Source organism: Prionailurus viverrinus, chromosome E1 (assembly GCF_022837055.1).
Source record: "Prionailurus viverrinus isolate Anna chromosome E1, UM_Priviv_1.0, whole genome shotgun sequence".
Lineage (NCBI taxonomy): Eukaryota > Metazoa > Chordata > Mammalia > Carnivora > Felidae > Prionailurus > Prionailurus viverrinus.
Window position 1 is genome coordinate 13,431,541 of NC_062574.1, and position 24,577 is coordinate 13,456,117.

At 39.2% G+C, this 24,577-nt stretch overlaps 1 protein-coding gene across 3 annotated transcripts; it reads right to left on the bottom strand.

The window, feature by feature from the left end:
• Positions 1-1,160: 1,160 nt before the first annotated feature.
• ASPA (aspartoacylase) lies at positions 1,161-24,537 on the bottom strand. 3 transcript variants are annotated; one of them, XM_047833892.1, is made up of 8 exons: positions 24,493-24,537; positions 21,285-21,322; positions 19,026-19,287; positions 14,926-15,121; positions 13,132-13,225; positions 9,926-10,033; positions 5,801-5,910; positions 1,161-1,920 (listed from the first exon to the last, which is right to left on the bottom strand). In XM_047833892.1, exons 3-8 carry the CDS (start codon positions 19,259-19,261, stop codon positions 1,723-1,725), a joined length of 942 nt encoding a protein of 313 aa, XP_047689848.1. In that variant the 5' UTR covers positions 19,262-19,287; positions 21,285-21,322; positions 24,493-24,537; the 3' UTR covers positions 1,161-1,722. The 3 variants fall into 3 exon arrangements, with proteins under 3 accessions (XP_047689848.1, XP_047689850.1, XP_047689847.1); XM_047833894.1 differs by lacking the exons at positions 21,285-21,322; positions 24,493-24,537 and having other exon boundaries at positions 9,926-10,027; positions 19,026-19,394; XM_047833891.1 differs by lacking the exons at positions 21,285-21,322; positions 24,493-24,537 and having other exon boundaries at positions 19,026-19,394.
• Between the last annotated feature and the right edge of the window lie 40 nt (positions 24,538-24,577).

The following is a 24,577-nucleotide window of genomic DNA, read 5'->3' on the forward strand; positions in this document are numbered from 1 at the left end:
TGGGCACTGTGCTAAGAGCTCAGCTGCATCAGCCCACTTATTCTCCACAGTAATCCCAAGAAAGGGACACTATTATGATGACCCCCATTTTACAAATGCAAACATCAAGTCTATAACTGAAAGTGGCTATAGCTCTAGGTTTTTAAAAAATCACATTTAATTAGAAACTCTGAATACTGTAAATATTGAGTCAGAGGAAATAAGACTTTACATTTACATTGTAAATTTTATAGGTAACTAAAGTTTGATAGAAGAATAAAGTACTCTTGCCAAAATTTACATCTGGAAAAAACTGACCCAGAAAAACTGGACTCAGACATAAAACACGAAGGAACTTTCACAGTGGAAGAAGGAAGATTGATAAATTGAACTTTCACTCAGAATTCAGAAGGAAGAGAGTTTATTCCAATAAAAATCATTTTGGCAAAGTACAAAAATATTGGTGCGGAAAAATTTAGAAACAGTTTATTTGTGCTTTATAAAACACTGAATATGAAAATGAAATTAGTTTAATGGGGTTTACTCTGGAGAATGAGATATTTACATACATCTTTGTTTCAGATAACAGTATGATGGTTGGTACATACATTTGAAACCATAAACATGGGTTCCTTGGGGTCCAAATCACAGGATAAAAACACTCTTTACTTGGCTGCTGGGGCCTAAAAGAGGAGGCAGGGAGGCTCCTGCAGGGGCTGGAGGGAGAGAGGGAGGCAGTGTTTCAGCCCAAAGACCTTTGAGGAGAAGAATCGTGGGTGTGGAGGCGTTTTGGGCATTTAGATCACAGGCGCTTTTTTGAAAGAATGCATCTGTGAACCAGAGACATGGTTTTGGGTCACATTAGTGTCCGCTGCTGTCTGCTATTTCTGTCTTTACCGCCTTTGCTGCCGGAGCCCAAAGACTTCCTCACGTGTTGGCTGGGAACAAGGGCAAGTGCGTTCTTTCAAAAGAGGACCGATGGTTGGAAGGAATATGCCTCTTCCAGGTTTTCCCAAGTTGGGAGGGAACGTGAGCTTCCCAAGGGGAGTGTGAGATGTCTGGAGGAGGCTCCCCGCTCCCCGAGGTCAGTGCAGAACAAGGGGCCATGTCGGGGCAGCCGTGCTGTGTGGGCGACTGTCTGCAGACAAAGGGCCATTCAGGTCCTTGATTTATTCCTAGTGTCACCTTTATAATCAGCCCTCATTTCCTGTTCACATTTCATCTTCAAAAGAGCAGTTACAAATCTCCTATGGATATCACAACTATTGCTAAAGTTACAGATGGGATGCTTAATATATTATCATTAATTCAAGTATGAAAAATTTAAAAATCACAAGTCTGCATCATGAGTTTCGAGTAGCATTTATACATTACTTGAAAACACATTTAATTCTAGGCTCAGGTTAATAACTTTTAAGGTATAGTATCCATTTCAGTTTTGAAATTTGAATTTAAAGGCTGTTTGTTAAGAATGTTAAACTCTCAAAGTATAATATATAAAAAGTTATACAGAAATAAGAAATGCACTTCTTTGAATAAGCTACATGTCCACTATGATACTTTGAGAAGATACGCATTAATTTATTCATTCATTCAAAAATTTGCCTGAATGCCCACTGTGGTAAGGCACTGGACTAGGTACTAGGATATGAAGTTGAAGAAGCCACAGCCCTGCCCTTCAAGAGCTTACAACCTAGTGGAGTTTGTCAAGATACTGTGTCACAGGTGGGCTAGAAGTGATTCTTAAGGTAACGAGGAGCGAATACTTCTTGCGTTGAGTGTTAGTTTGGTTGCCTTTGCAAAAGCTTCTTTCTTTTCATAATACGCGGCCTCGTTTACAAACACTGGGTACACAGTACTGCCTCCGCCCAATGGAATAATCTTTCCATCAAGAGTTAAAAACACAGGATCCCCGGGGTGCAGCGGTTTCCAGTCTTGATCCTCTCAGGAAACAATTAAAATACGTAAGTTACATTTAGACTTTTTCCCCACCTTAACAGTTTTACGTCGGGCTCTCTAGACAACTAACAAATTATAGCAGTGTCTAACAAAAGAGATACTTGAGAGATGTGTTGGGAGGCCCATGAGTGATCTGGCCAAACTGAGACCGAACCATTAATTTGGGCGGCAGTTTTTTTTTTTTTTCCAACGTTTATTTATTTTTGGGACAGAGAGAGACAAAGCATGAACGGGGGAGGGGCAGAGAGAGAGGGAGACACAGAATCGGAAACAGGCTCCAGGCTCTGAGCCATCAGCCCAGAGCCCGACGCGGGGCTCGAACTCACGGACCGCGAGATCGTGACCTGGCTGAAGTAGGACGCTTAACCGACTGCGCCACCCAGGCGCCCCTGGGCGGCAGTTTTAAGAGTTCCCCATTTAGTTTTTATACCGCATACATGTGACTGGAGTTTGTTTCAATACCAAGTTTGCCTTGAATGTTGCCAAAGAGATTCAGAATATTAAAGGGCCAAATAAATGCATGTCTCCCTAAGTGTATGTTCTACCTGTTGCTAGCAGAAGTTAAATCCTGTTCAGCAAAGTTTAAGAAATAACAGTGTGCAAGACATTGTACTGTAGGGATGTAAAAAATGAGTCCTTGTGCCTGCCCACCAAGGGACTCTATTCTGATGGGGCTTAGTGAGACAAAGTGGGGATGGGCTGGGGCCTGTCTTAGGATAAGGTGAATGTTCTCCATGATAACAACGGAGTTATCTGATCCAGACCACGAGCCCTCAAATACCAGTGCTGTCACATCACAAGAACCCTAAAGCAGCTCTTCCCACACTTTGATATGTTTTCAGATTGTGTACAGATTTTGTTAAAATGCAGATTCTGATTCTAGAGGTCTGGGATTCTGTGATTCTGCACTTCTAACATTTCTCAGCAGCACCTGGGAATTTATTATTAAAGCACAATTTCTTTCCCCGCTGCAGACGTGCCTTCATATTAACAAGTCCCCAGAGATTCACATGCATAGTATTAAAGTTTGGGAAGCTCTGCATTACGGTAAGTTTCTCAACCCTGCCTGCACGCTATAATTGACTGGGCGATTTAAAAAATATAGATGAGTATGAGGCACCTGGGTGGTTCAGTTGTTTAAGCATCAGACTTTTGATTTCAGCTCAGGTCATCTCATGGTTTCATCTCACGGTTCATGGGTTCTAGCCCCGAGTCGGGCTCTGCGCTGACAACATAGAGCCTGCTTGAGATTCTCCCTTTCTCTCTCTCTGCCCCTCCCCTGCTTGTGCTCTTTCTCTGTCAAAATAAATAAATAAACTTTCTATATCTATATCTATAGATATCTATAGATATAACTATACCCAAACCTGAGCCACATGAACATCACCTGGTAAACCTAATTGATTTCCTGTGTGCACCCTGAGGAACTAAATCAGAATCCCTGGGGAAGGGGCCTGGGCATCAAGATTTTTTAAAAGCTCCTCAGGTGATTCTCCTGTGGCCTGAGTTTGAGAAGCACCACTTTAGTGCTTTTGTAATAGGCTTCGGGCATTTGGGAGTACATCCTCTAGATCATTCCAGTGAGCATCCATGACCAAGAACTGTCTCTCTTTGAATGAAACCTGGACTCACAAGCAGGTGTCTGTCTGAATCTCTCTCTCCAGGATCAACTATCCTCAGTGTTCGCTCCCTGATCTCCATGGACACTGGTCTTGCTATTCCTCAAACACTCCAAGTTCTAGCCTCAGGGCCTTTGGACTTGTTTTCCACGTGGATGACTTCTCATTGCCCAGGCTCCAGCTTCAATGCCATCATCTAAGAGATGGCTCTTTCAGACCATTCCATCTGATAGGAACCCTCTGTTAGCCTCTATTATTCTGTTCATTTCTTTTATAGTACTCATTACAATTTGAAATGATCTGGTTTATGTATTGTTTACTTATTCATGGTCCATTATCCCCTGATTACTATGGAAGCTCCGTGAGGGATCTTGTCTATCTTGAACCTCAGGGCCCAGAATAGGCTTAGTAGTCATTCAAATATATGTATTTTTTTAAAAAATATTTATTTATTTTTGACAGAGAGACAGAGCACGAGGGGGGGAGGGGCAGAGAGTGAGGGAGACACAGAATCCGCAGCAGGCTCCAGGCTCTGAGCTGTCAGCACAGAGCCCTACGTGGGGTTCGAACCCACAAACAGTGAGATCACAACCTTAGCCCAAGTCAGACGCTTTACAGACTGAGCCACCCAGGTGCCCCTCAAATATATTTATTGCAGTAATTAGTGAATCACTCACTCCTTGTAAATACTGAGCAACCAAATCAATACCGTCCTTCCTTTCAAGACCTACCACAAACCCTGTTTGTTACTGATCTCATTAACCTCACTTCTCTGCTTCACCAGGATGATGTTTGTACTCTTCAAGGATCCTTGAGGAATACAAATCTTAAAAAAAATCCTGTGTTGTAGCCAGTTATGACATCATCACCTTGGCCTCTGTTTCTTGTACTTGCTATTTTTGTTACCTGTAGTGCTTTCCTCTCTCCCTCAATCTTTATATTTCTTTCCTTTAAAACATTGCCTAAGGCTCCTTCTTCTGGTTTCCACCCAGATCCCACTAAGGCAGAAAGCAGGATTTGCTCCACTTGTCTACAGACAGCTTATTTTATTAAGTTGTAAGTCTGGATGACTGTTACTAGGGTCATTAGATCGGAGTCTGAACTGCATCAGTAGTTTTCCACTCTGATTACCCAGGCCAGTAAGATCAGATTAGCTCAAAGTGGGATCCTGGCATTGTTATGTTTCAAAGTCTCTCTAGGCAATGTATGACCAGAGTTGAAAGCCCCAGACTAGATAATCCGCCAAGTCTTTTCCATCTGTCTGAGGGTGCATAGGGTTATCACAATTGATATGGATATTTTAGCTTTTTGGAATATTTGCTTCTCCTTGCTTCTGCCTTTGCCTTTTCTAGATTTCAATCTCCTATGCTCTCCCAAGAGCCTTTTTTCCCCCTTAACTATGCCATTATTGATCAAACCAGAGAAGGAGCAGATACTGGGGTTCTGAGGAGAGTCAGGGAGTGGTGGTAGAAAACACCGCAGAGAAGGAGGTTCTGAGTGTTTTGCTCTAACTTATTCAGTGGTGATCACAGGGAGGTGGCAGCAATGTGGTCAACTGCAAAGAACATTAGTTCTAGATGTGCCATTGATAGCTGTAAGACTATGGGGAAGATCTAAATTTTATTTTCTTTAAACAACTTTTTTTTTTAGTGTAGTTGACACAATGTTACATTAATTTCAGGTGTGCAACATAGTGATTCGACAAGTTTATACCTTATGCTATGCTCACCACAAGTGTAGTTACAACGCTATTATAATACCATTGACTATATTCCCTATGCTGTGCCTTTTTACTCTGTGACTTAATCATTCCATACTAGAAACCTGTGTGAGCCTGTTTTCTTATGATAAAATAGATACAATAATTCCTGTCCATTGCACTTGGGCAGGAATTTCACCTTCCCTGAGAGGCCTTGTCTGACCTTTTCCTCCCCACTTCATTATTCTTTTATGGCATCTGGTTATCTTGATTTCTAAACCACAGTTTAGAGTTTAGTACATCTATAAATCTCATGAGAGTATAGACCATATTCACTGATGTATCCCCAGAGCCAGCAGAGGATATACTCAATAATATTTATTGAACGAAGGTCTGAATACCTTACCTACACTGCTAATGTGGGTAAATGTAGGTAATGCAGGTAAACGAGCTAATGTATGTAAAATGGTTTATGAATTGTAAACTTCTATTTGAAAGTGAGACATCATTAATTTGAATACTTTAAAGAAACAGCAAATGTTACCTGCAGGTCAGGGTGGATAATAGCGGCAATATCTCCATTTTCATTCCTAGGATAATCAACTTTCTCCATTATTTTATAGACTTCAATAGCACAGGGGGGGAATTCTTCTCCTATGGTGATAACAACATGTATGAATAGTGATTAAGAAGAATCTCTTGAAAAAAAAGGAAGTTGAAACTTTAAGGGAAGAACAACACCCCAAAAAGGAAGACAGTTACAGGGAGAACATACCATTTTAAGTTAAGGATATTCTTAACCAACATCCAGCCAAAAGAGGTTCTCAAATTATTCCTATTGGTACACCATCCACAAGTACACTAATGGGCAGAGGCAGAAAGTAGAACTTGGAAAGCCAGGATAGGCTGGGAGTCAGGACACCTGGGCTTCAGTCTAGCTGTGTGATCCTGAGCAAGATGCTGAACTTCTGGAGGCTCACTTTCTTTACTTGTCAAACGAAGGTTTTGACAGTATCTCGGAGGGCCCTTCCAGCTCTAACATTCTATGACTGCACATCCTCAGGGGGACTTCCGGCAGGTTAGGTGACTTCAGCATGGTGCTCCTTCTCTTAACTAAGTAGGTGAGACCTTAGGATGCAGGCAGCCTGACTTCCAAAGATGAGGCAACATGAAATAACCCAATGCCCAGAAACGTGTAAAGGGAGTAGTTTACATGTACACCAGGCAGCTCTGTGTAAACCGGATGAATTTTCATCCAAGAGAGGATCCTTAGTGTGCTATGGTTGCAACTCAAAGCAAACTACTCCTTTGTCCTTAGAACAGAAAGTGCAGCCCCGGGTTGGAATGTGGATAGCCTGTGATCACTTCTGTATCAGTTAGCTTTTGCTGCTTAACACACTACCTGAGAACTGAGTGGTGTGAAACAACCACCCCCAGTTTAGCTCATGATTCTGTGGGATGTTTGGGCAGTTCCCCCGGTGTAGTCTGGCTTTCTGATTTCTGACTGGCTTGCTCATGCATTTGTGGTGAGCTGGTGGTAGGTCAGCTGGAGGCTGGCTGATCTAAGATGGTCTTACTCTCATGTCTGGCATTTGCCAGGCTGGCAGCTGGAGGTGGGGTGTCTGAGTTCTCTGCCTCATAACCTCTCATTATTCAGCAGGCTAGGCTAGGCTGATCCACATACTGGCAGTACAGGGTTCCTAGGAGGAGCAGAGAGCAAGCTCCAGTGTGCAAGTCCTTTTTGAGTTTCTTCTGCAGCACAAAACAAGTAATGTGGCCAAGCCAGATTCAGGAGGTAGGGAAATAAACTCCATTTCTTGGCAGAAGGATCTAAAACACCACATTGTGAGAACACGGACACAGGGAAGGGAAGAATTTGTGGGCATTTTTACAATCTACTCCATCTTCCAAAAGGAAGATAGAAACTTATCAGGTGTCATCTCTTTAAAGCAGAAGGTCTATTAGAAGGACAGAAAACAGTGGTAGAACATCAAGAAGCATTCTAAGTTTGCTACTTAGAATCTCACAGTTGGAAGAAGCCTCAAATGCCTAACCTCATCACTGCTTGAGAATTCTCCACGTCTTTCTGGCCAAGTGATCATCTTACTCCTGCTTGGATGGCCTCACAAAGTGTGGTCCATTCCATTGTCCGTCAGCTTTGTTAATCAGACATTTATGTCTCTAGGTGACTTCATCCCACTGATTCTATTCTGTCCTCAGAGTCACAGAAAACATGTCTAATTGCTGCTTTCCAGTATGACATGTCTAAAACTCTAATATAAAAAGTCTTCTTTTGCTGGCCTAAGAATTCTTCTTCTCTACTTACATATGTCACATTCGTGAGGTTATATGTGAAGATGCTTTGTAAACTGAAGTTCTACGTGCATCTTACGGATGGCTCTTATATTATGGTTTTTAAACTCTTCAGCCTTCTCAATTCTCTCCTTGGCTAACCTCTACTTCATACAGGTTCCTCCTGAAATACGGACTCAGAATTTATTCACATTCTCCAAGTGGTGTTTATTCAATGCAGAAAAGAGACCATCACTTCCCTTATTCTGGGATTTTTTTTTAAACATAAAAGCAAATTTTGAACCTGAAATGTAGTTAACCTAAAATATTTGCCTCACACAATTGTTAAAGGTTGTCAGCACTTTTTAGATCTACCTTCTAACCACAGATATTTTCCTGCAAGCTGCCTGCCACCTTTCATTTATATATAAGCATGTCACATATATCCTCATCCAACTTACTAGTAATAATTTTGAGTAGCACAAAGCCAAGGATGGAGCTCTTCTGCACATTTCTAGAGAGTTTTTCTCTAGGTGGTTATCTCTTTGTCAGCATTCTTTGGATAATGGTGTTCTTCCCATGTTAGTTAAAAATCCACCAAACTGGAAAGTCAAGATTAATAGTGGTTTAAAATTTTTGAATTGCAGGATCCTTTGTTAAATAAAACGTTACATGGAAGAGCAATAAAACAGAAGAACTGGTCTGGTAGGAGCAGAGGTAGGGGTGCCTGTCCTGGAACTACAAGACAGCCATGAGATCCCCACCCCTGGGGATAGGAATCTATGGACTATGATTTGAAAAACATGTCTTTCCTCTCATGTCTGTGGTCTTGTACCTGGGTTCACTGTTCCTTAATGTAAGGTAGTCCCCACTTACTATAGGAAGGGTTTCTTATCAATTAGTGGTGACCTTCCCAATACCAGGTGCATGAGACAGTTATAGAACCGGTTCTCAGACATAGGTGGTAAAAAGCTGATCTTCAGTCTTTATGACTTTGGAGTCAAAGGATTCCCAAGCACAGAAGAAATTCCTGTGATTGCAGTAGGGTGCACAATCTGAGGTTAAGGAATTATACTCCCCCATGACACTGAACTATTCTCCAGCTTTGTCACTATAATGACCCATTCCTCAACGACAATTCCAATGAAGCCTGCTGGAGTAATTATTTATGTAGGATGTCCCTTTCTCTCTCTCTCTCTCTCTCTCTCTCAGGAATTTTTAAATTTTTACAAATTTTATTAACTGTTTAAATTTTAATTCCAGTATAGTTAACATAGAGTGTTATATTAGTTTCAGCTTTCTTTGATTTTATTTCAATTATACCTTAGTTTTAAATTTTCAAGTACATTTATTTTTTAATAATCAATAGGCTTTATTTTTTGCTGTTTTAGGTTTATCAAATAAATGAGCAGATAGTAGAGTTCCATATATCATCCTGCCACCAGCCCCATTTGTTTTTTAATTACACAAATAATATGCAAATACATCGTTCACCTTGAAAACAATTAAAATAAAATTAACCTGTTTTTTCCTCATATATGTGTATGTGTATTCTAGCAAGTGTTTATTATTATTATTCTGAAGCAAACTGGTATAGTGCTGTATGTTTTGGTTTGTAGCTTGCTTTCTGTAATTAACAATGTATTTTGAAGATCTTTTCACATTAATTTATTTAATTGTTCACCAATGGATCAATATTCAGGTCATTTCTATTGTCTTGCTGTTACAATGATGCTGATGACCGCCCTTGCATGTGACACAGTGGGTGTGCCTGTGCTTTTGCATGTCTCTGAGGTATGGACTTGCTGGGTCACAGGATTTGTGCATTTTCAGGAGTGGATACTATAAAAATTATTCTCTAACGTGTCCTTACTGGATTTATACCAGCAGGGAATGAGAGCATCCTCTTTTCCTACACTTACCATCAGTTAATACTATCAGGTTTTAATATCTGCCCACTCTGGTGGGAGAAAATAGTTTCTCACTTTAACTGGTGTTTCTCTGATTAGTAGTAATGTTGGACATCTTTTCATGCGCTTATTGGATATTTGTATTTCTTAGTGGTTCTTTGCTGTTTACGGTGGAGATTAGCAGAAAATGAGGATTTTATTTGGGGAGATTTGTTAGTAGCTGTTTTGCTTAAATGTGTCTACTCTGGTCATTGAGGAATGGCTGAAGTGAATAACATTTTTAAAAACATCTAATATGATGAGCATGGCAAATTTGACAATTGCTGTATCAGCGTTTAGTGGTTAGGTCACTATGTGTGTCACTATGTGTGTTCATTTCATCTCGCTTTTCTGATTTACACACACACACACACACACACACACACACACACACACTAACAAGGAAATAATTCCTGCCTCCTACTTACCTTCATTGAAATTATGTATAAAATCAAGAGCATGTTTGATCATTTTTCTCATTTGATCCAAAATATCGGCTCTCAGAACTCCTTGAGGCTGGGGACCAACTTCTACACCTCGGTACAGAAGGGGTATATATAATACTTATATAAATATTACAATATATTAGACAATTGAGCACATTCATATATTAAGACCTAGAATCTCATCATTAAAATGATTAAAAAGGTAGACCATGTAGCATCATGGAAAATATTTGAGACAATGTTAGGCAAAACATAAAAGCAGAAGATTTACATGTACACATTATAAGCATAGTGAATAAAAACTGAGAGAAAACATGAAAAAATATCAAAGAATTATATTAGAGTAGTAAGATCTTGGGGTCATTTTTTGTTTAAACATCCTTCAATATTGCCATATTATCAACATTGTCAACATTTAGTCTTGACAGGAGGAAACGCATCTATTTGAGTCACAGAAATTTGGTGCCATGGATGGTTAACATGACCATCTAGGTGACCCTAGAGCAACATTCTTGCCCTTAACATAACAACTAATTCTAATGTGATAGTGCAATAGTTTTAATTTTCCCTAGGATTAATTTGTATTCATTTATTCTCACCCTAATACAATCCATCCTCACACCTACAAAACAGTCTCTCTAAACCAAATATCTAGTTACCTCCCTCCTGTTCCAGTCTCCCATACAGTTATCCCCCATTTATCAAAAATAATATCATTCATTCTTTTCTAACCAATTCATATCCATTCATATACATTCTTTTTCACCCATTCTATTTTTACCCAGTTCTCTTATTTCTTGATTCACAAAATCTTTCTGTATTTGACATTTATTTTTTATTTGTTGTGCTTAGCTTTTTTGCATATACGTCTGGACACACATTTAAGTATGTGGTATAAATGTGGTTAACGTATGCATTTTGTGTATAAATGATATGTACACATGTGTTAAAACATGTTCAAGGATATGTCTATATGTGTGTTGTAGAAGACATTATTGGTTGCCCATCCAAAAGCCATTCCACTTCTTCCTTACTGATAGAGTCCCGATTTTGGTTCGGAATCCAGTCTTCCAGGTAAGTGAACTTTTCTCCAGCCCAGGTGTAAATATGGAATAGTTTAAGTCATTTATAGTACTCCCATTATCCTAGTGATTGATTTAAGAATGGATATGTGATCCAGTTCTGAACAAGTGGTTGTAACAGAGGTCTGCAGGGAGTTCCTAAGACTTTTCTTTCACCCATTAGATATTGTATTATTGGCATATGATGCTTAAAACTACAGTGGACATTTTGTGGCCATGGGGGCTGCTAAAAAACTCCACTAACGATGGTATACTAAAAAGATAAGAAGAACCTGGCCCCTCATGATGTGCTGAGCTGTAATGTAAAGTAATTAATTTATTTTATTGTTTAAGCCATTTGAGCTTTGTGCAGCCAAAAATATTGTACGTTTGGAGAGGAGATGGAAGGTGTGGAGAGCAGCTGTGATTGGTAGAAGAGGGTGTCTGAGTCAGAAGAGTCACTTATTGAAGGATTTTTTCCTTTCTGATTGTGAGTGGAAGATAACAGGGTGGCCATATTTTCTACACCAACAATTACCCTTGACACAAGATCCTGTATCAGAGAAGAATGTTTAAAGTTTTAGGAAATAGCCACAGCATAGTCCCAAGTGGAGCTGAAGAAGTAGTGGTCATAAACTTAAATCTTCTGAGTCTCAAATGAAGCCATGGTTGATCTGGGAAAGTTAACTTAGGAGAAGATTCTGTCTAGACTATTCTGTGTGTGTGTGCATGTGTGTATGTGTGTGCATGCACACACATGAGAGAGAGACAGAGAAACAGAGACAGAAAATGAAGAAGATTCTGTGAATGATCATAAGGCTGGCTGCAGAAAACAGCTTCTTTCCACAATAAAGTTTACTTAGAATGATCCTGCCACATTTCAGCTGCCTTGGTAATAGAATACAAAGGTGGTCCTTTTGGAGGCTGGTAGAAGCTAGAGCAAATTTCTATGAGACAATAGAGATATATCGTAAAACGTTGGGTTGGAGATAGTTTCTGTCTGAACTTAAGCATTTTCCCCCCAGTGAGTGGATGGTATAAAAATATTCCAAATTAATGAAGTTGGCAGGATAACATACAGTATTTCTAATTGTTTATGATGATCTTAGTACTCTATCATATTGAAATATTTGAAAGGCTTGGCCCTAAAAAGGGGCAAATATATTGGTAGATATTTGTTCTAGTTAAGAGCAGCATTTCCCCACAAATATCATAGACCAAGAATGCTTTTTCAAAGTGTGGAAATCTTCAGCTTTATTTGGTGTCCCAGAAAAACAGGATCTCTATCATTCATTGTTAAGCATTTGGTTTATTTCGAATAATTACCTATACTTAGATATTTACCTTTGCCCCAACAGATCCCCGATTATGCACCAAAATTACCAACAATTAAATAAATAACCAAGATAACTTTAAATTTGCTGATACTGTTTGACAACTTGTTTTGAAATTAAATTACTCTTGGTTAAAACCATCTTAGATCTCACAAAAAAGGATTTTAAGTTGTGCAAACAATTATGCTAGCAGGTCATTCAGGAAAGAGAGTGGAATATAGAAAAAAAAGAGACTGTCTGATGTGCAAGCCTCCATATTGGAACTTGCCAGAGGGGAAAGATGCATTCACAGCTCAGTAACTGACACGGAAACAAGTGAGTGGATAGATAGCAAACAACTGTTGGGAGACATGAGTACAAAACAGGTGCTAAAAGGAAAAGTTGGGAAAAGATTTTTTTATGGGTCTCTGGTGTTTCTGCATGTCTTGCCAGCAAGACACTGACTGCCTTGGTTCCAGATTATTCTTTAAGAATGTTTTTACAGTGAACAGTCTTGGAAGATAGAGATGATCTCTTTCTAGGCACAAGGGCAGGCATGTTTACTGCGTATTATAAAAGATCCGAGTTCCCTCAGTTCACTGTTTCTCTCCTGGAATGCAGAAACTGCTCAATGAAACTGAGGACATTTGACATAGTTAGAGCGTGCCTGGAGTTAGTTAGTTTGCTTTTACTTGACAATTATAAGCCATAATGATAAGCAAGGTAGCTATAAATATTCTCCAGAAAATAATTGTCTCAGAGTTTCATCCAGGACATATTTTGTGCAGTTGTCACAATGGGAAATATGACTTACCAACAGGATACTTGGCTATAGAACGAGTGGTCGCATATTTGAGGGAAGGATGCTCAATAAGATAAACATAGCAGGGTAATGGAGCCAAAGAAGTCTGAAAAGAATTTAAAACATCTTTCTTATTATGTAAAGACCATATGCTTTGTTCTCTTTGCCACTAGAGAGTCAATAATGTCTTCAATATGCTTTACTCCATCAATTAAGTAATAGAATACAAAAGTAAGACAGCTTTATGAAACACTCTAAAATTCAGTGTTATTATTATAGCTTTGAAAACACATCAGTGAATTACATATAAAATTGAATTATACATAGCTTTCTGGGCAAAAAGTACATTAAACAATTCTCCAGAACCATGATAAAAAATGTATGAAATAAATTTTCCTTCTCAATGGATTTGGCTATTTTTGTTTTCACCACTGGTGACACTTCCTATTTAGTTTAGTATAGGTCTCATAAAGAATTCCGTTTCTACCCTTATGGTCCAGGTCCGTACAGATGTTAGGTAACCCCCCCCCCCCCCCCATCTCGACTTATCTGAACGAGAATTCAAGATAAGGCCTCTGGATTTTGATAACATTGTCAGCCATGCTGCTTCTATGCCTGGTAACCAGAGCATTCAACTCTCCCTTCAATAAACAAAAAGAATCACTGCATTATGATCTCCCACCAGAACTGCTAGCTAGTTACTGTCAAAAACTCAAGGGAAACAGAAGTTAACAATTAATCTTTACTGTCTGCTAGGTATAAGGCTCAATGCTGTATCTCACTTAAGTCTTTTAACACTCCTATGGGTAAGTGTTATTATGCCAATTGTATACAAGGAAAGCAAGGTTTGGGGTGTAGAGTATCTTGTCCAAGGTTAGTGAATGAGAAAGCGAGGATATAAGCCCAGGTTCTCCTGGATACACAGGTCAAACTCCTTCCACTTAAGCATATTGGCCCTCCAGAAGGAAGAGTAGCCATTATACAGAAATAAACACATAGTTCATTATTTGTGTTTTTTGCTTTGTTGTTACTTTCTAGCAATTTTCCTCTAGCTGTCAGCCCTGGATTGCTGAATTTTTCATCTTGTAAATTTCTGAGCCTTAAAATGATTAGCTATACAAGTACTGAAAGAACAGACGTGTTTTGGGGTATCTGAGTCAAATGGAGACAAGGGCAGAACTAAAAAGAGCCACCCTTTTTATCACTGGTCTTTGGTCATATTAAATGACTATTTCTCAAGCTTCCTAAAACTAGCATTGAGCTATGTCAACTACACCATTTTAAGTGTGGGTATTGATTTTACCAAATAGCTTATGGTTTAGTGGCTGTCTGGATAAGTGAGTTATAATTTTATAAACATGAGAATCCACAACTGTTTTATTATTTTGTTCACTGTGTTTATTATTTTACTCCTTTCCTCAACTTTTCTCCTGCCTTCAACACCACCTCTATTCTGGTGCGCTCCTCCCACTCCCTCATCTCTCTTGGACCCCCTCTTCCAACCCTTTTCTGGTGGCTCTCCATCTACAATTGACTTAAAAGTACAGGTACCATGCTAACTTATAAATTAATAACACTGGGGCACCTGGGTGGCTCAGTTGGTTGAGCATCTGACTACGGCTGAGGTCATGATCTCACAGTTCATAAGTTTGAGCCCCACATGGGACTCGCTGCTGTCAGCTTGTCAGCACAGAGCCCACTTCAGATCCTCTGTCCCCTTCTTTCTGTCCCTCCCCTGCTTGAGCTCTCCCCAAAATAAGTAAATATTAAAAAAAAAAGAATTTTAATTAATAACATTGACATTACCTTAATATAATGACACATCTGAATTAAAAAGTCATTCCTGGAATCTTCAAGAATAAGAGTGCACCCCATGTTAGAAGTAGTGTTGTGAAGGTCAAAAATAATGTCATAGGAATATTCATTGTCTTTTGGACCAAATAAATGATTGATTTCTTGAGCCCTTCTCACTTCATATGGCAAATCCTTTGACATTTTTTTGCTGTTATTAGCAGAAAGAAAAAGATTTAACAACATCTGTGGCTAAGATAACATTAAACATACAATAAGAACACAGGGTATAAGGAAACAGTTGCCAAACCTTTAATATGAAAAATCTGTAAGTCAAGTGGAAACTTATTTCAAAATTTCATAAATAAAAACTTCCTTCTTTTTTCTCCATTTGATTTTATGTAATGGTGCATCGGCATGCTCACAAACAGTAGTTCATTCATGTGGCTGATCCCAGGGAGGACATTTCAAACAGAATTCACCATTTGACTTCAATGTTTAACAAAATGTATTCATTAATTTAATCAATAGCTTGTTTTTGTTTTTGTTTTTGTTTTTTAAATAGTTATGTGCACTGGGCTATTTATTGGGGCTAGACTATCAAACACACACATAAAAATTTTTTTGTCCTCTAGCTAATTCTAGTCCATAAAAATAGTAAACTTAGGTGATCACGTTACCTAATTAGGGATTCTAATTGAGGTCCCAGGAACCATTATGGTCCAGGGTAAGCTTTACAAAGTCTGTAAACTCGACAAAAATGCAAAATTTTGCAGGCATATGCATACATATTTTTTTTCTGGGATGAGGTTTTTATTGAATTCTCAAATCAGTCTCTACCTCTCCTCACTCTTTAGGATATTTTTTTTTCCCTTACTGTATATGTTGGCAATTTAAGTTTATTTTTCCTCATTAAACAATGGTTTAACTCAACCACTTCTCTATACTTCCATCTATTTCTGTTCCCTGACTATTTTTGCTAGTGTCTTCAAGGGACCTACAGTTGGAACCTGGGTAATTCCTTCCTAAAATGCAATCAAGAAGGTGGAGCAGCCATTTTTTGACCATAAAGCAAAAAGAATGAGGACAAAAGCTGCATACTAAGGAAGGTGCAGTGGGAAGACAGAAGAGACCTGTGGCGCTTATGTTATTATTGAACCACTACAACCAGCCCTCGACCGCCAAGCTCCAGACTGATTTGTGAAAAAGAAACCTTTACTTAAGCCACTGTTTTCAGGTTTTTATTATATGCAACCAAACATAGTTCCTAATGGATAGGTATGCATTTTAAAAGTTAATTCATGGGGGCCCCTGGGTGGCTCAGTTGGTTAAGCATCAGACCCTTGATTTTGGCCCAGGTCACGATCTCACAGTTCATGAGACGGAGCCCCGCATAGGGCTCAGTGCTAACAGCCGGGAGCCGGCTTGGGATTCTCTCTCTTCCTCTCTCTCTGCCCCTCCCCTGCGTGCATGCTCTGTCTCTCTCTGAAAATAAATATTTAAACGTTAATTCATGAAACAACTCAGTGAGGTTCCTCTACACCCAAGTGATCTGCTTCTAATTCTCCCCCATGTCGGTAATGGCATCACTAACCACCCAGTTGCTCAGAGCCAAGGCTTGAAGTCTTGAAAGATAATGGACACTTTGAGTTCTCATGCCCGTGGCCCAGGTCTCATAGGAAGAGTCTCAAGGGATGAAGCAGAAGGAATGGGCAGGAGCAAGATCCTAAAAGGCACTTTAATCACACTAAGTTACTTAAATCTATGCCAGATAGATTTTTGAAGAATTTTCAGCTGGGGAAGGGCATAATAAGATTTGCCTGTCAGGATGATCCCTATGGCTGCTATTAAACTTAATCAATGGCAGGAAGGATTGGAGTAAGGCTAGATGAAGAAAGATTCTTTAGGAGGCTACTCTGTCCACAGATGAAATGAAATAAGGTAGTGAAAATGGAGAGGAGTATTGGATTGCAAAATATTGAATGCTTGAATAAACGGGAAGATTTAGTGACTTGGTAGACATGGGGCTTGAGGAACAGGGAAGATTCTAAGTTGATTTCCATAGATTTGATGGGTAATGGTGACATTACTGAGATGGGGAATATAGGAAAAGGAGCAAATTTGGGAGAGGGAAGTCAGGAGAAGGTAATTAAATTTTATAAGTGTGATAACTACCTTGAGAGAGAACTGCCTAGCTTCTGAATAGTGTTAAAGTATAAGAAGCAGAAAGCGAATTTAATTTTAAAGACTGCTCTCACGGACAATGCATACTACTGATGGTCATAATAGGAAAACCCACCCCAGTCCATTTCAGAGTTATTTAAGAAGTTAACATGCCGACTAAAAGCATTATTCTTCAACAAATTCTTTTTTTTTTTTTTAATTTTTTTTTTTCAACGTTTTTTATTTATTTTTGGGACAGAGAGAGACAGAGCATGAGCAGGGGAGGGGCAGAGAGAGCGGGAGACACAGAATCGGAAACAGCCTCCAGGCTCTGAGCCATCAGCCCAGAGCCCGACGCGGGGCTCGAACTCACGGACCGCGAGATCGTGACCTGGCCGAAGTCGGACGCTTAACCGACTGCGCCACCCAGGCGCCCCTATTCTTCAACAAATTCTTAAAAGAGTTAGTTAAAAGCTATTTTAGATGAATAGATAAATCTTTAGAAAGATTTTTTTAATGTTTTATTTATTTTTGGAGAGGGAGGGAGGGAGGGAGAGAGAGAGAGAGAGAGAGAGAGAGAGAGAGAGAGAGAATGAGCGGGGGAGGGGCAGAGAGAGAAGGAGACACCGAATCCGAAGCAGGCTCCAGGCTCTGAGCTGTCAGCACAGAGCCCGACATGGGGCTCCAACCCACGAACTGCGAGATCATGACCTGACCCCAAGTCAGAAGCTTAACCGACTGAGCCATCCAGGCACCCCTAGGTGAATAGATAAAATCTTAATTGTATCACCATAACCTCAGTCATGAAGATAAAGCATTCCTGAAATTAAAATGTATGCTAGTAAAAATATGCTTTGATACACAAAATGTGACTCATGTATAATTCTCCCTAAAACATCTATTTCATAAAGTGAGGCATATTTGTAGTAAAGGTAGTAACTGTATTTGATCTGTTGTGAGATTAACTTTAAGTAACTCTGTAAACTCAAGTTAGAACTTTATTAGAACATGAGTACACAGGGCAGTGGCTGCTGTGTGAGTTGTTCCTTTGCACGTGTTCCATCTCAGTTGTTTTCCAACTCGTTGTGGATAGAAACCATTTTGTTCATAGTACTCCCACAGTACCTGGCACAGTGCCCGGTGAAGAGTAGGTGTTTAATAATATTTTTAGGTAAATAAAAGACAGTGGTGAAAAACAAATACTAAGAGGCCTATATATCTATACTAGGAGCTATAAGGATGTAAACAAAGGCAAAAATAATTAGCATTATTTATATTATGTATTATATTGTAATACCTAGAGTGTTACTATTGCATACACTGCTTGCAATGTATTATGAACCAGCTGCAATTTAAATTCAGAATATGCAAGTGAAGTGCTTTTATCTCTCAGGGATCCACCACTGAAGCCAGTACATCTACTCCTCATTTCACAAGGTGGTGTGATGGTTTTTGATGATGGGTATTTATTCACTTTTTCATATTCAACAAATATTAATTGAAATATTACAATTTTTTTGACTAGAACTTTATTACTGCCATGAATATAGTTGTATAAAAACATAGTAGCGAACCACCTAGGAAGCTAACAAATATGTATGCAAGCATACAGGCCAAAACGAATATAATACAAAAGACTATTAAATCTGTTTTTTTAAAGATATGATTTAAAAATAAAAACCATTGTTATTGTCTTAGTCTGTACAGAATGCATTTAAAAAGAAAATCAGTTAAGAACAGTCTGATACTTTTAAAAGTTTATAAAAGAGCATGTGGAGGCCCAGTTTAGGGAATTGAGTACTTCATAGCGAGTATGATTAAAAGTGAAAGTGATCTATTTCACAACAGCGACTATACGTACGGATACGTATATCATGTGCTACATATACGTGTTCTCTCTCTCACACACACACACACACGCACACATGCTACAACACAAAATGTAGTCTTACCCAAGATTTTCAGGGTCAAAAACTCGATTCAGGTCACAGTCAATATATCTGGTACACTTCTTCACTGCTCTTGGGTTGGTAATAAATGGTTTTACCTCCAGCCCTGTTCTCTGAATCTCAGTGCCATTCTCCAGCCAGTGCTTAACTAGAAATACTCCTGTTAACTCATTGCCATGAGTTCCTCCAAAGATAGCAACCTTTTTTATAGGATCTTCAGTAACATGACAAGAAGTCATTTTTGTCAAGTAGTTTTACCTGATTTCTGCAATTCAGAAAAGAGGAAATCAAATAGAACTTAATTTCTTAAGAAAAGTTTAGAGATTTAAATCTAAATGATACTTTAACCAAAGTGCAAAGTGCAGAGTTCTCTTGAGCGGAGTATAATTTAATATTCTGTTACAAGTTCTGAGCCCTGTTTATTATAGGGACACTCCCTTCCTTAGCCCTGCCCTTTACCATATTTGGATTAAAATATGCAGAGATGAACTAGATACAGCTGTTTAACTTCTTACTCCCTCACATGGTCAGTAGATCTAAATGCAATAATAAATTAGCCTCTCATACTAATACAAAAATTCTGGTTTCCTTTCACCTATAGCCAATGTCACTTAATGGTGCTTCCATGACTATCTGTAATAGTAAAAATAGTTTATACTTTTCTAATCCTCAAAAATATGAAAAAAATTAAAAATCTATAAAAAATAAAGAAGGGGCTCATAATATGCATGCTATGATTTGCTATTTATGTTTCCACTCACATTTCAAAACATTTCTTCTCTGAAATGAGTTCAGAGCCTTTTCATTATCTGAGCACATTTGAATCTCACCTCCATAAACAGCCAAAGGCGGAGAGATCCTGAGAGACCTCCTGTGGAGCCAGCACCATTTCTTTCAGTATGCTTATTCATAGTCAGAGACACAACAACCAAATAAATGATCACTAGGATGTAAAAAGCTACTTTGAAATATGTCTTAATTTCCTTCTCATGAAGTTTTCGGTAATTCTCTGTCAATTTCTTTAGGAATCTTTCCCATGTTTTACCTTACTATTAAAGGAAAAGCAACTGTGAATAATTTTCAAGTCTTTATAATGCCTGAAAATGTCTTGGGGCATGCTATATATGCTAACCGAATTATGAGTTTATTATAATACACAGTCTAATTTACTAGAAGCCCAGACTCTTCACTGGAATGTGTTACTCAAGCGGGGGGTCTTATTAGGGGAAACTATTCAGAATACTAAGATGATTACATCCCTTTGGAGAAATGACTCTGAACCAAATCAGATTTGATTTCATGCTTGATCATCCAGAAAGACAAATATGTTCAAGTTCTGGAAATACCATGTACTAGTAGCGCCAGATTGTTTGATAGGGATACAAGAGTAATTCCTCACAACCTCAGAGAAGTTTAATTTGTAATTAAATTTCCCACATTACCTCAGTTTATTCATATATTTACATTATAAGACAGGGTGGGTTAGGCATTGACATGGCCATTGTCGTGCTAAAGGAAAAGTCCCTCAGCTACCAGGAGAAAACTGGGCCGGGGACCCAGGTTTTCTGATTCTAAGCCCAGTGTTTTTAACAGAACAGGGCGCTTCCTGTTATTTTTGGACTTCCCCAAAGTTCTAATTTTGCTCTTTTGGAATTCGCATAAACAGTTACTACAGCGTGCTCAGGAAACAAAAAGCATACAAACAAAACAGATGCTAGAATGTAAGATGTGAATGTTTCATAACGTTTAATAAACCAATCCCTATGTTCTTCCTTAGGAGATTATAAGGCAGGGATAGAGAAAGCAAAATAATAAAATCCAAATTTACACATTAAAATTACTGTTCTAACCTAAGAAAAAGCCCATGTAGCATTTGATTTTTCTATCCACATCAATGTACACTGAACACTAATGTAGAGATGCTCAAAACAAAAGCAAATGTAAACAAATTATGGTTGTATTATTTACTTTGGTCTTAAAAACTCTAACTATGGTGAATTATTAACACTTGATTAGGTTTTATTTCTTTTCTGATTTGTGGTTAGTTCTGTCCTTTGCCCTAGTCTCTCTGGAAATGCTGCTTTGGTTATTTACTCGTAGCTGGCACAAATGACTTGCATTTCGAGGCTTGTTTTATGGAATTTTAACAGATCAGCACTTTGAAGCACATTTAACATTCAGAAATAAAGTTTCCCTTACATGTCAAAATGAATAACTTTTTTTGCAAGCTAGTGAATTGCAGTAATTCTGTCCTATACTTACCTTGTTTATTGTGTACAGAGTTTGTCTTCTGCGGAAAGCTTTATTAGAAAAAAAAGAGAGCATTTCCTTAGAAGTAGAGCAACAGAGGCTTTTCATACTCTTATACCAAGTTAACTTCCGAAAGATTTTTAACTCCCTGTTTCCCAAAGCACACTAAATTTTTGAGCCCTACAAAAACTACAAATTTTCACTAGTCTAATTCTTTTTTGAGAGTTCAGAGAACTGATGGTGTATAAAGTAGAACCGTTTCTAGTTATCACTATTGATGGGGTTTTGGGGTGACAGGGTGGGGGGGGCAGAGCTGACGGCCAAGAAAGAATTCTTGAAGACACCTTTGGTGCAAAACGTGATTTTATTAAACACGGGGACAAGACCTGTGGGGGGAAAGAGTTAGCTGTACTTGGGGTAGTGACAGGTAACTCATTATATACCTTCAGGTTGGGAGGGGGTCAGGGTTAGAGTAAGTCTCTAAGGAATTTTGGAAGCAAAGTTTCCAGGACCTTAAGGGGCTAGCTGTTGCTAGGGAAATGCCATTTATTACCATTTAGTAAAACCTCAGTCATGAGACCCTTCAGATTCTATCAGGGGGCCATAAGCTTTGAGTATGATTGCCAGCATATCTTGGGGGAGTTGAGAGAAAGAAGTTTCCAAAGGAATTTTTATATGCTAACGTAGACTTACCGGATCCTCAAGGTTGGGATAATGTTAAGCCAAGATTCCCTTTTGCCCTCAGCAAAGTGTCATCATTCAGGCAGCTGAGATCCTAGAGGGAGGGTACTCTGCCGGTTTCAAGGACTTGCCAATGGACTGTAGGCAGTAAGGGAATTTAATTTTTCATTTGTCTTAGTTTCCCACATCACCATGGCAAGCACTTAAACCCCTTTCCTTTGTTCTTGGGTAGCCAGAAGTGAACAAGGAATATCACACATATTCTACCTGGGGGGTGGAGGGGCGGGCAGTGGGGATTGCTGTCAGCTTGTCCCATGCTCCCTCAACACTGTCTCATTATTATGTTGAATATTTAATGTTTTGAAGTATTTAAAAGAATAAACCTAATAATTTCCAGCACTATAAATGTTTCGTAGGGATAGCAGTGCCTGATTATTAGTAAAATAATGTAGTATAAAACAAAGGGAGAATAAACTTTTCATAGTCTTGGATGTCCAATAAATCCACGCAAGAAATTTTGTGGCAGATGCATTTAAGATGTTGTTTCCAAAATAGTATGGCTGAGGGATAAGGAAGATCTTCTCTCAATATTACATATAAGGTATCTCATACATAATGTGGTTGTCCAGCAGTCATGTAATCAAACTACTCTATTTTTTCCTTCCCCCATGGACCTCTTGCTGTCACCCATCCGGACCAACTTTCCAGATGGAAATAAATAAATGTAACCAAAACAAGATAGGGATAAAATAGATAAGTTTATACACAACTAGTAAAGATTCCACATTGCTCATTCTGCAGTTCTGGCAGATTTAGCACAGCATGTTGTCCATAGTGGGCTTAAAATATTTTCTTTAAATGAGAAATCCATTTGGGGGGCACATGGGTGGGTGTTATATATGTGTGTATGTGTGTGTGTATGTATGTATGCATGCATGTATGTACGCACACATGTATATGTTAGGTCAAAATCTGCTTCCCTAAAGCTTTTATTCATTTTCTAATAGTCTCCTCTTTGAGGGGGGCACCTGGGTGGCTCAGTTGATTGAGCATCTGATTCTTGATTTCAGCTCAGGTCATGATTCCAGGGTAGTGGGATGGAGCCCCACATCCGGCTCCACACTGAGCCGGAGCCTGCTTAGGATTCTCTCTCCCTCTGCCCCTCTCCACTTTTTGGCACTCTCTCTCTTACTCTAATAGTAATAGTAATAATAATAATAATAATAATAATAATAATAAAATAAAAAATAAAAGTCTTCTCTTTGGAACCATGACAACTAACAAGTCTTTTCAGACATCTTATGCTGTGAAGTCTTCTCTTTTCCAAATTAAATGAAGACACAATTACTTCAAACTTATTCCTGAGTTTGGCATTCATACTCATTCTCCTTCTTTTGACCTAATCTTATAAGAAACTAGAGATTACCCTGGAACAATGCAGGGGTTAGGAGCACTGACCCCCAAGCAGCTGAAAATCCCTTATAACTTTTTACTCCCTAAAACTTAAATTACTAATAGACTGCTGTTAACTAGAAGCCTTACTGCTAGTCAATTAACACATATTTTACATATGTATTAAATATCGTATCCTTACAATAAAGTAACCTCCAGAAAAAATGTTACTAAGAAAATCATAGAGAAAATACATGTACAGTACAGCACTCTAAAAAATCCAGCTATAAGTGGACCTGTACAGTTGAAAACTGTGCCGTTCAAGGGTCAACCGTACTAATATGTTTCATGGTCTCATAGTCCTAGGCCTGTACTAACAACCTTCCCTCCATCTGTAGACCCTCCGCACATTTCTGTTCACCTCTCCCAGGCTTCAAATGGCCAGAAGATATAGTAACAACATAACATGGCCTTTGACTTCAGACAGAGCTAGAATTACTATTCCTGGTATAGTAAGGACTCAGTAAATGGTAGCTACTGTTATTAATTACGGTCTAACATTTACCGAGCATTTACCGTGCCCCGGGGCTGTTCATTTTTCTTTTAATAGTTTTAGGGGAACTGAGTAAATAGTTATACCTGCTTTACTGAGAAGAGAAGTGTAGGTGTAGAGGGGGTAAATAACTTGCCCAAGATCAGAGGGCCAAGGTCAGAGGTGTCTGGCCAGCGCCAGAGTTCCGGGTCATTGCGGCATTCCATTTCCTCTCCCGGGCCTTGAACGCCCTTTCCCTCCACCGAGCTCTCGGCACAGTGCAGTCCCTGCTCGTAGAGTTGCAGGGCCCTCCTCGTAACCGGGGCCTCAGCTCTCCAGGGGCCTCAGGGCTCCAGCCAGCCAGCCGCCAGATGACTAATTCCCAGCCCACACGAAGCAAAGTCAAACAAACCTTATGACCTGCTTTTCAGGCCCGAGGCCTTGTTATTCTCTTCTAAGCGAACCTCCAATGTCTTACAAACGTTTTAGGTTTTAGAACCTAAAAAAATGTGTGCTCTGGGGAAAGGGGAAAGAGGAGTGTTGGGCCACCAGTCGTGGGTACATCTCAGCGGTGAATAGAACGGCTTGTCCCTAGAGCCATCCGGCGCCTCGTACCTCACAGCTGCGAGCAGAAAGGACAGGCGTGTGAACATCTTTTTCTCACCGTCCACTGAAAGGATTACGCCACAGCACCCGAGCC

Bases quoted from the DNA above. Each gene is read 5' to 3' on its own strand.
- ASPA (XM_047833892.1), bottom strand. From the start codon at position 19,261: ATGACTTCTTGTCATGTTACTGAAGATCCTATAAAAAAGGTTGCTATC. The intron at 15,122-19,025 runs GTAAGACTACAT...TGCTAATAACAG, and splicing joins TTTGACCCTGAAAATCTTGG to CAAAAAAATGTCAAAGGATT. The intron at 13,226-14,925 runs GTAATGTCAATG...AATTCTTTTCAG, and splicing joins AGATGTGTCATTATATTAAG to ACTTCTTTGGCTCCATTACC.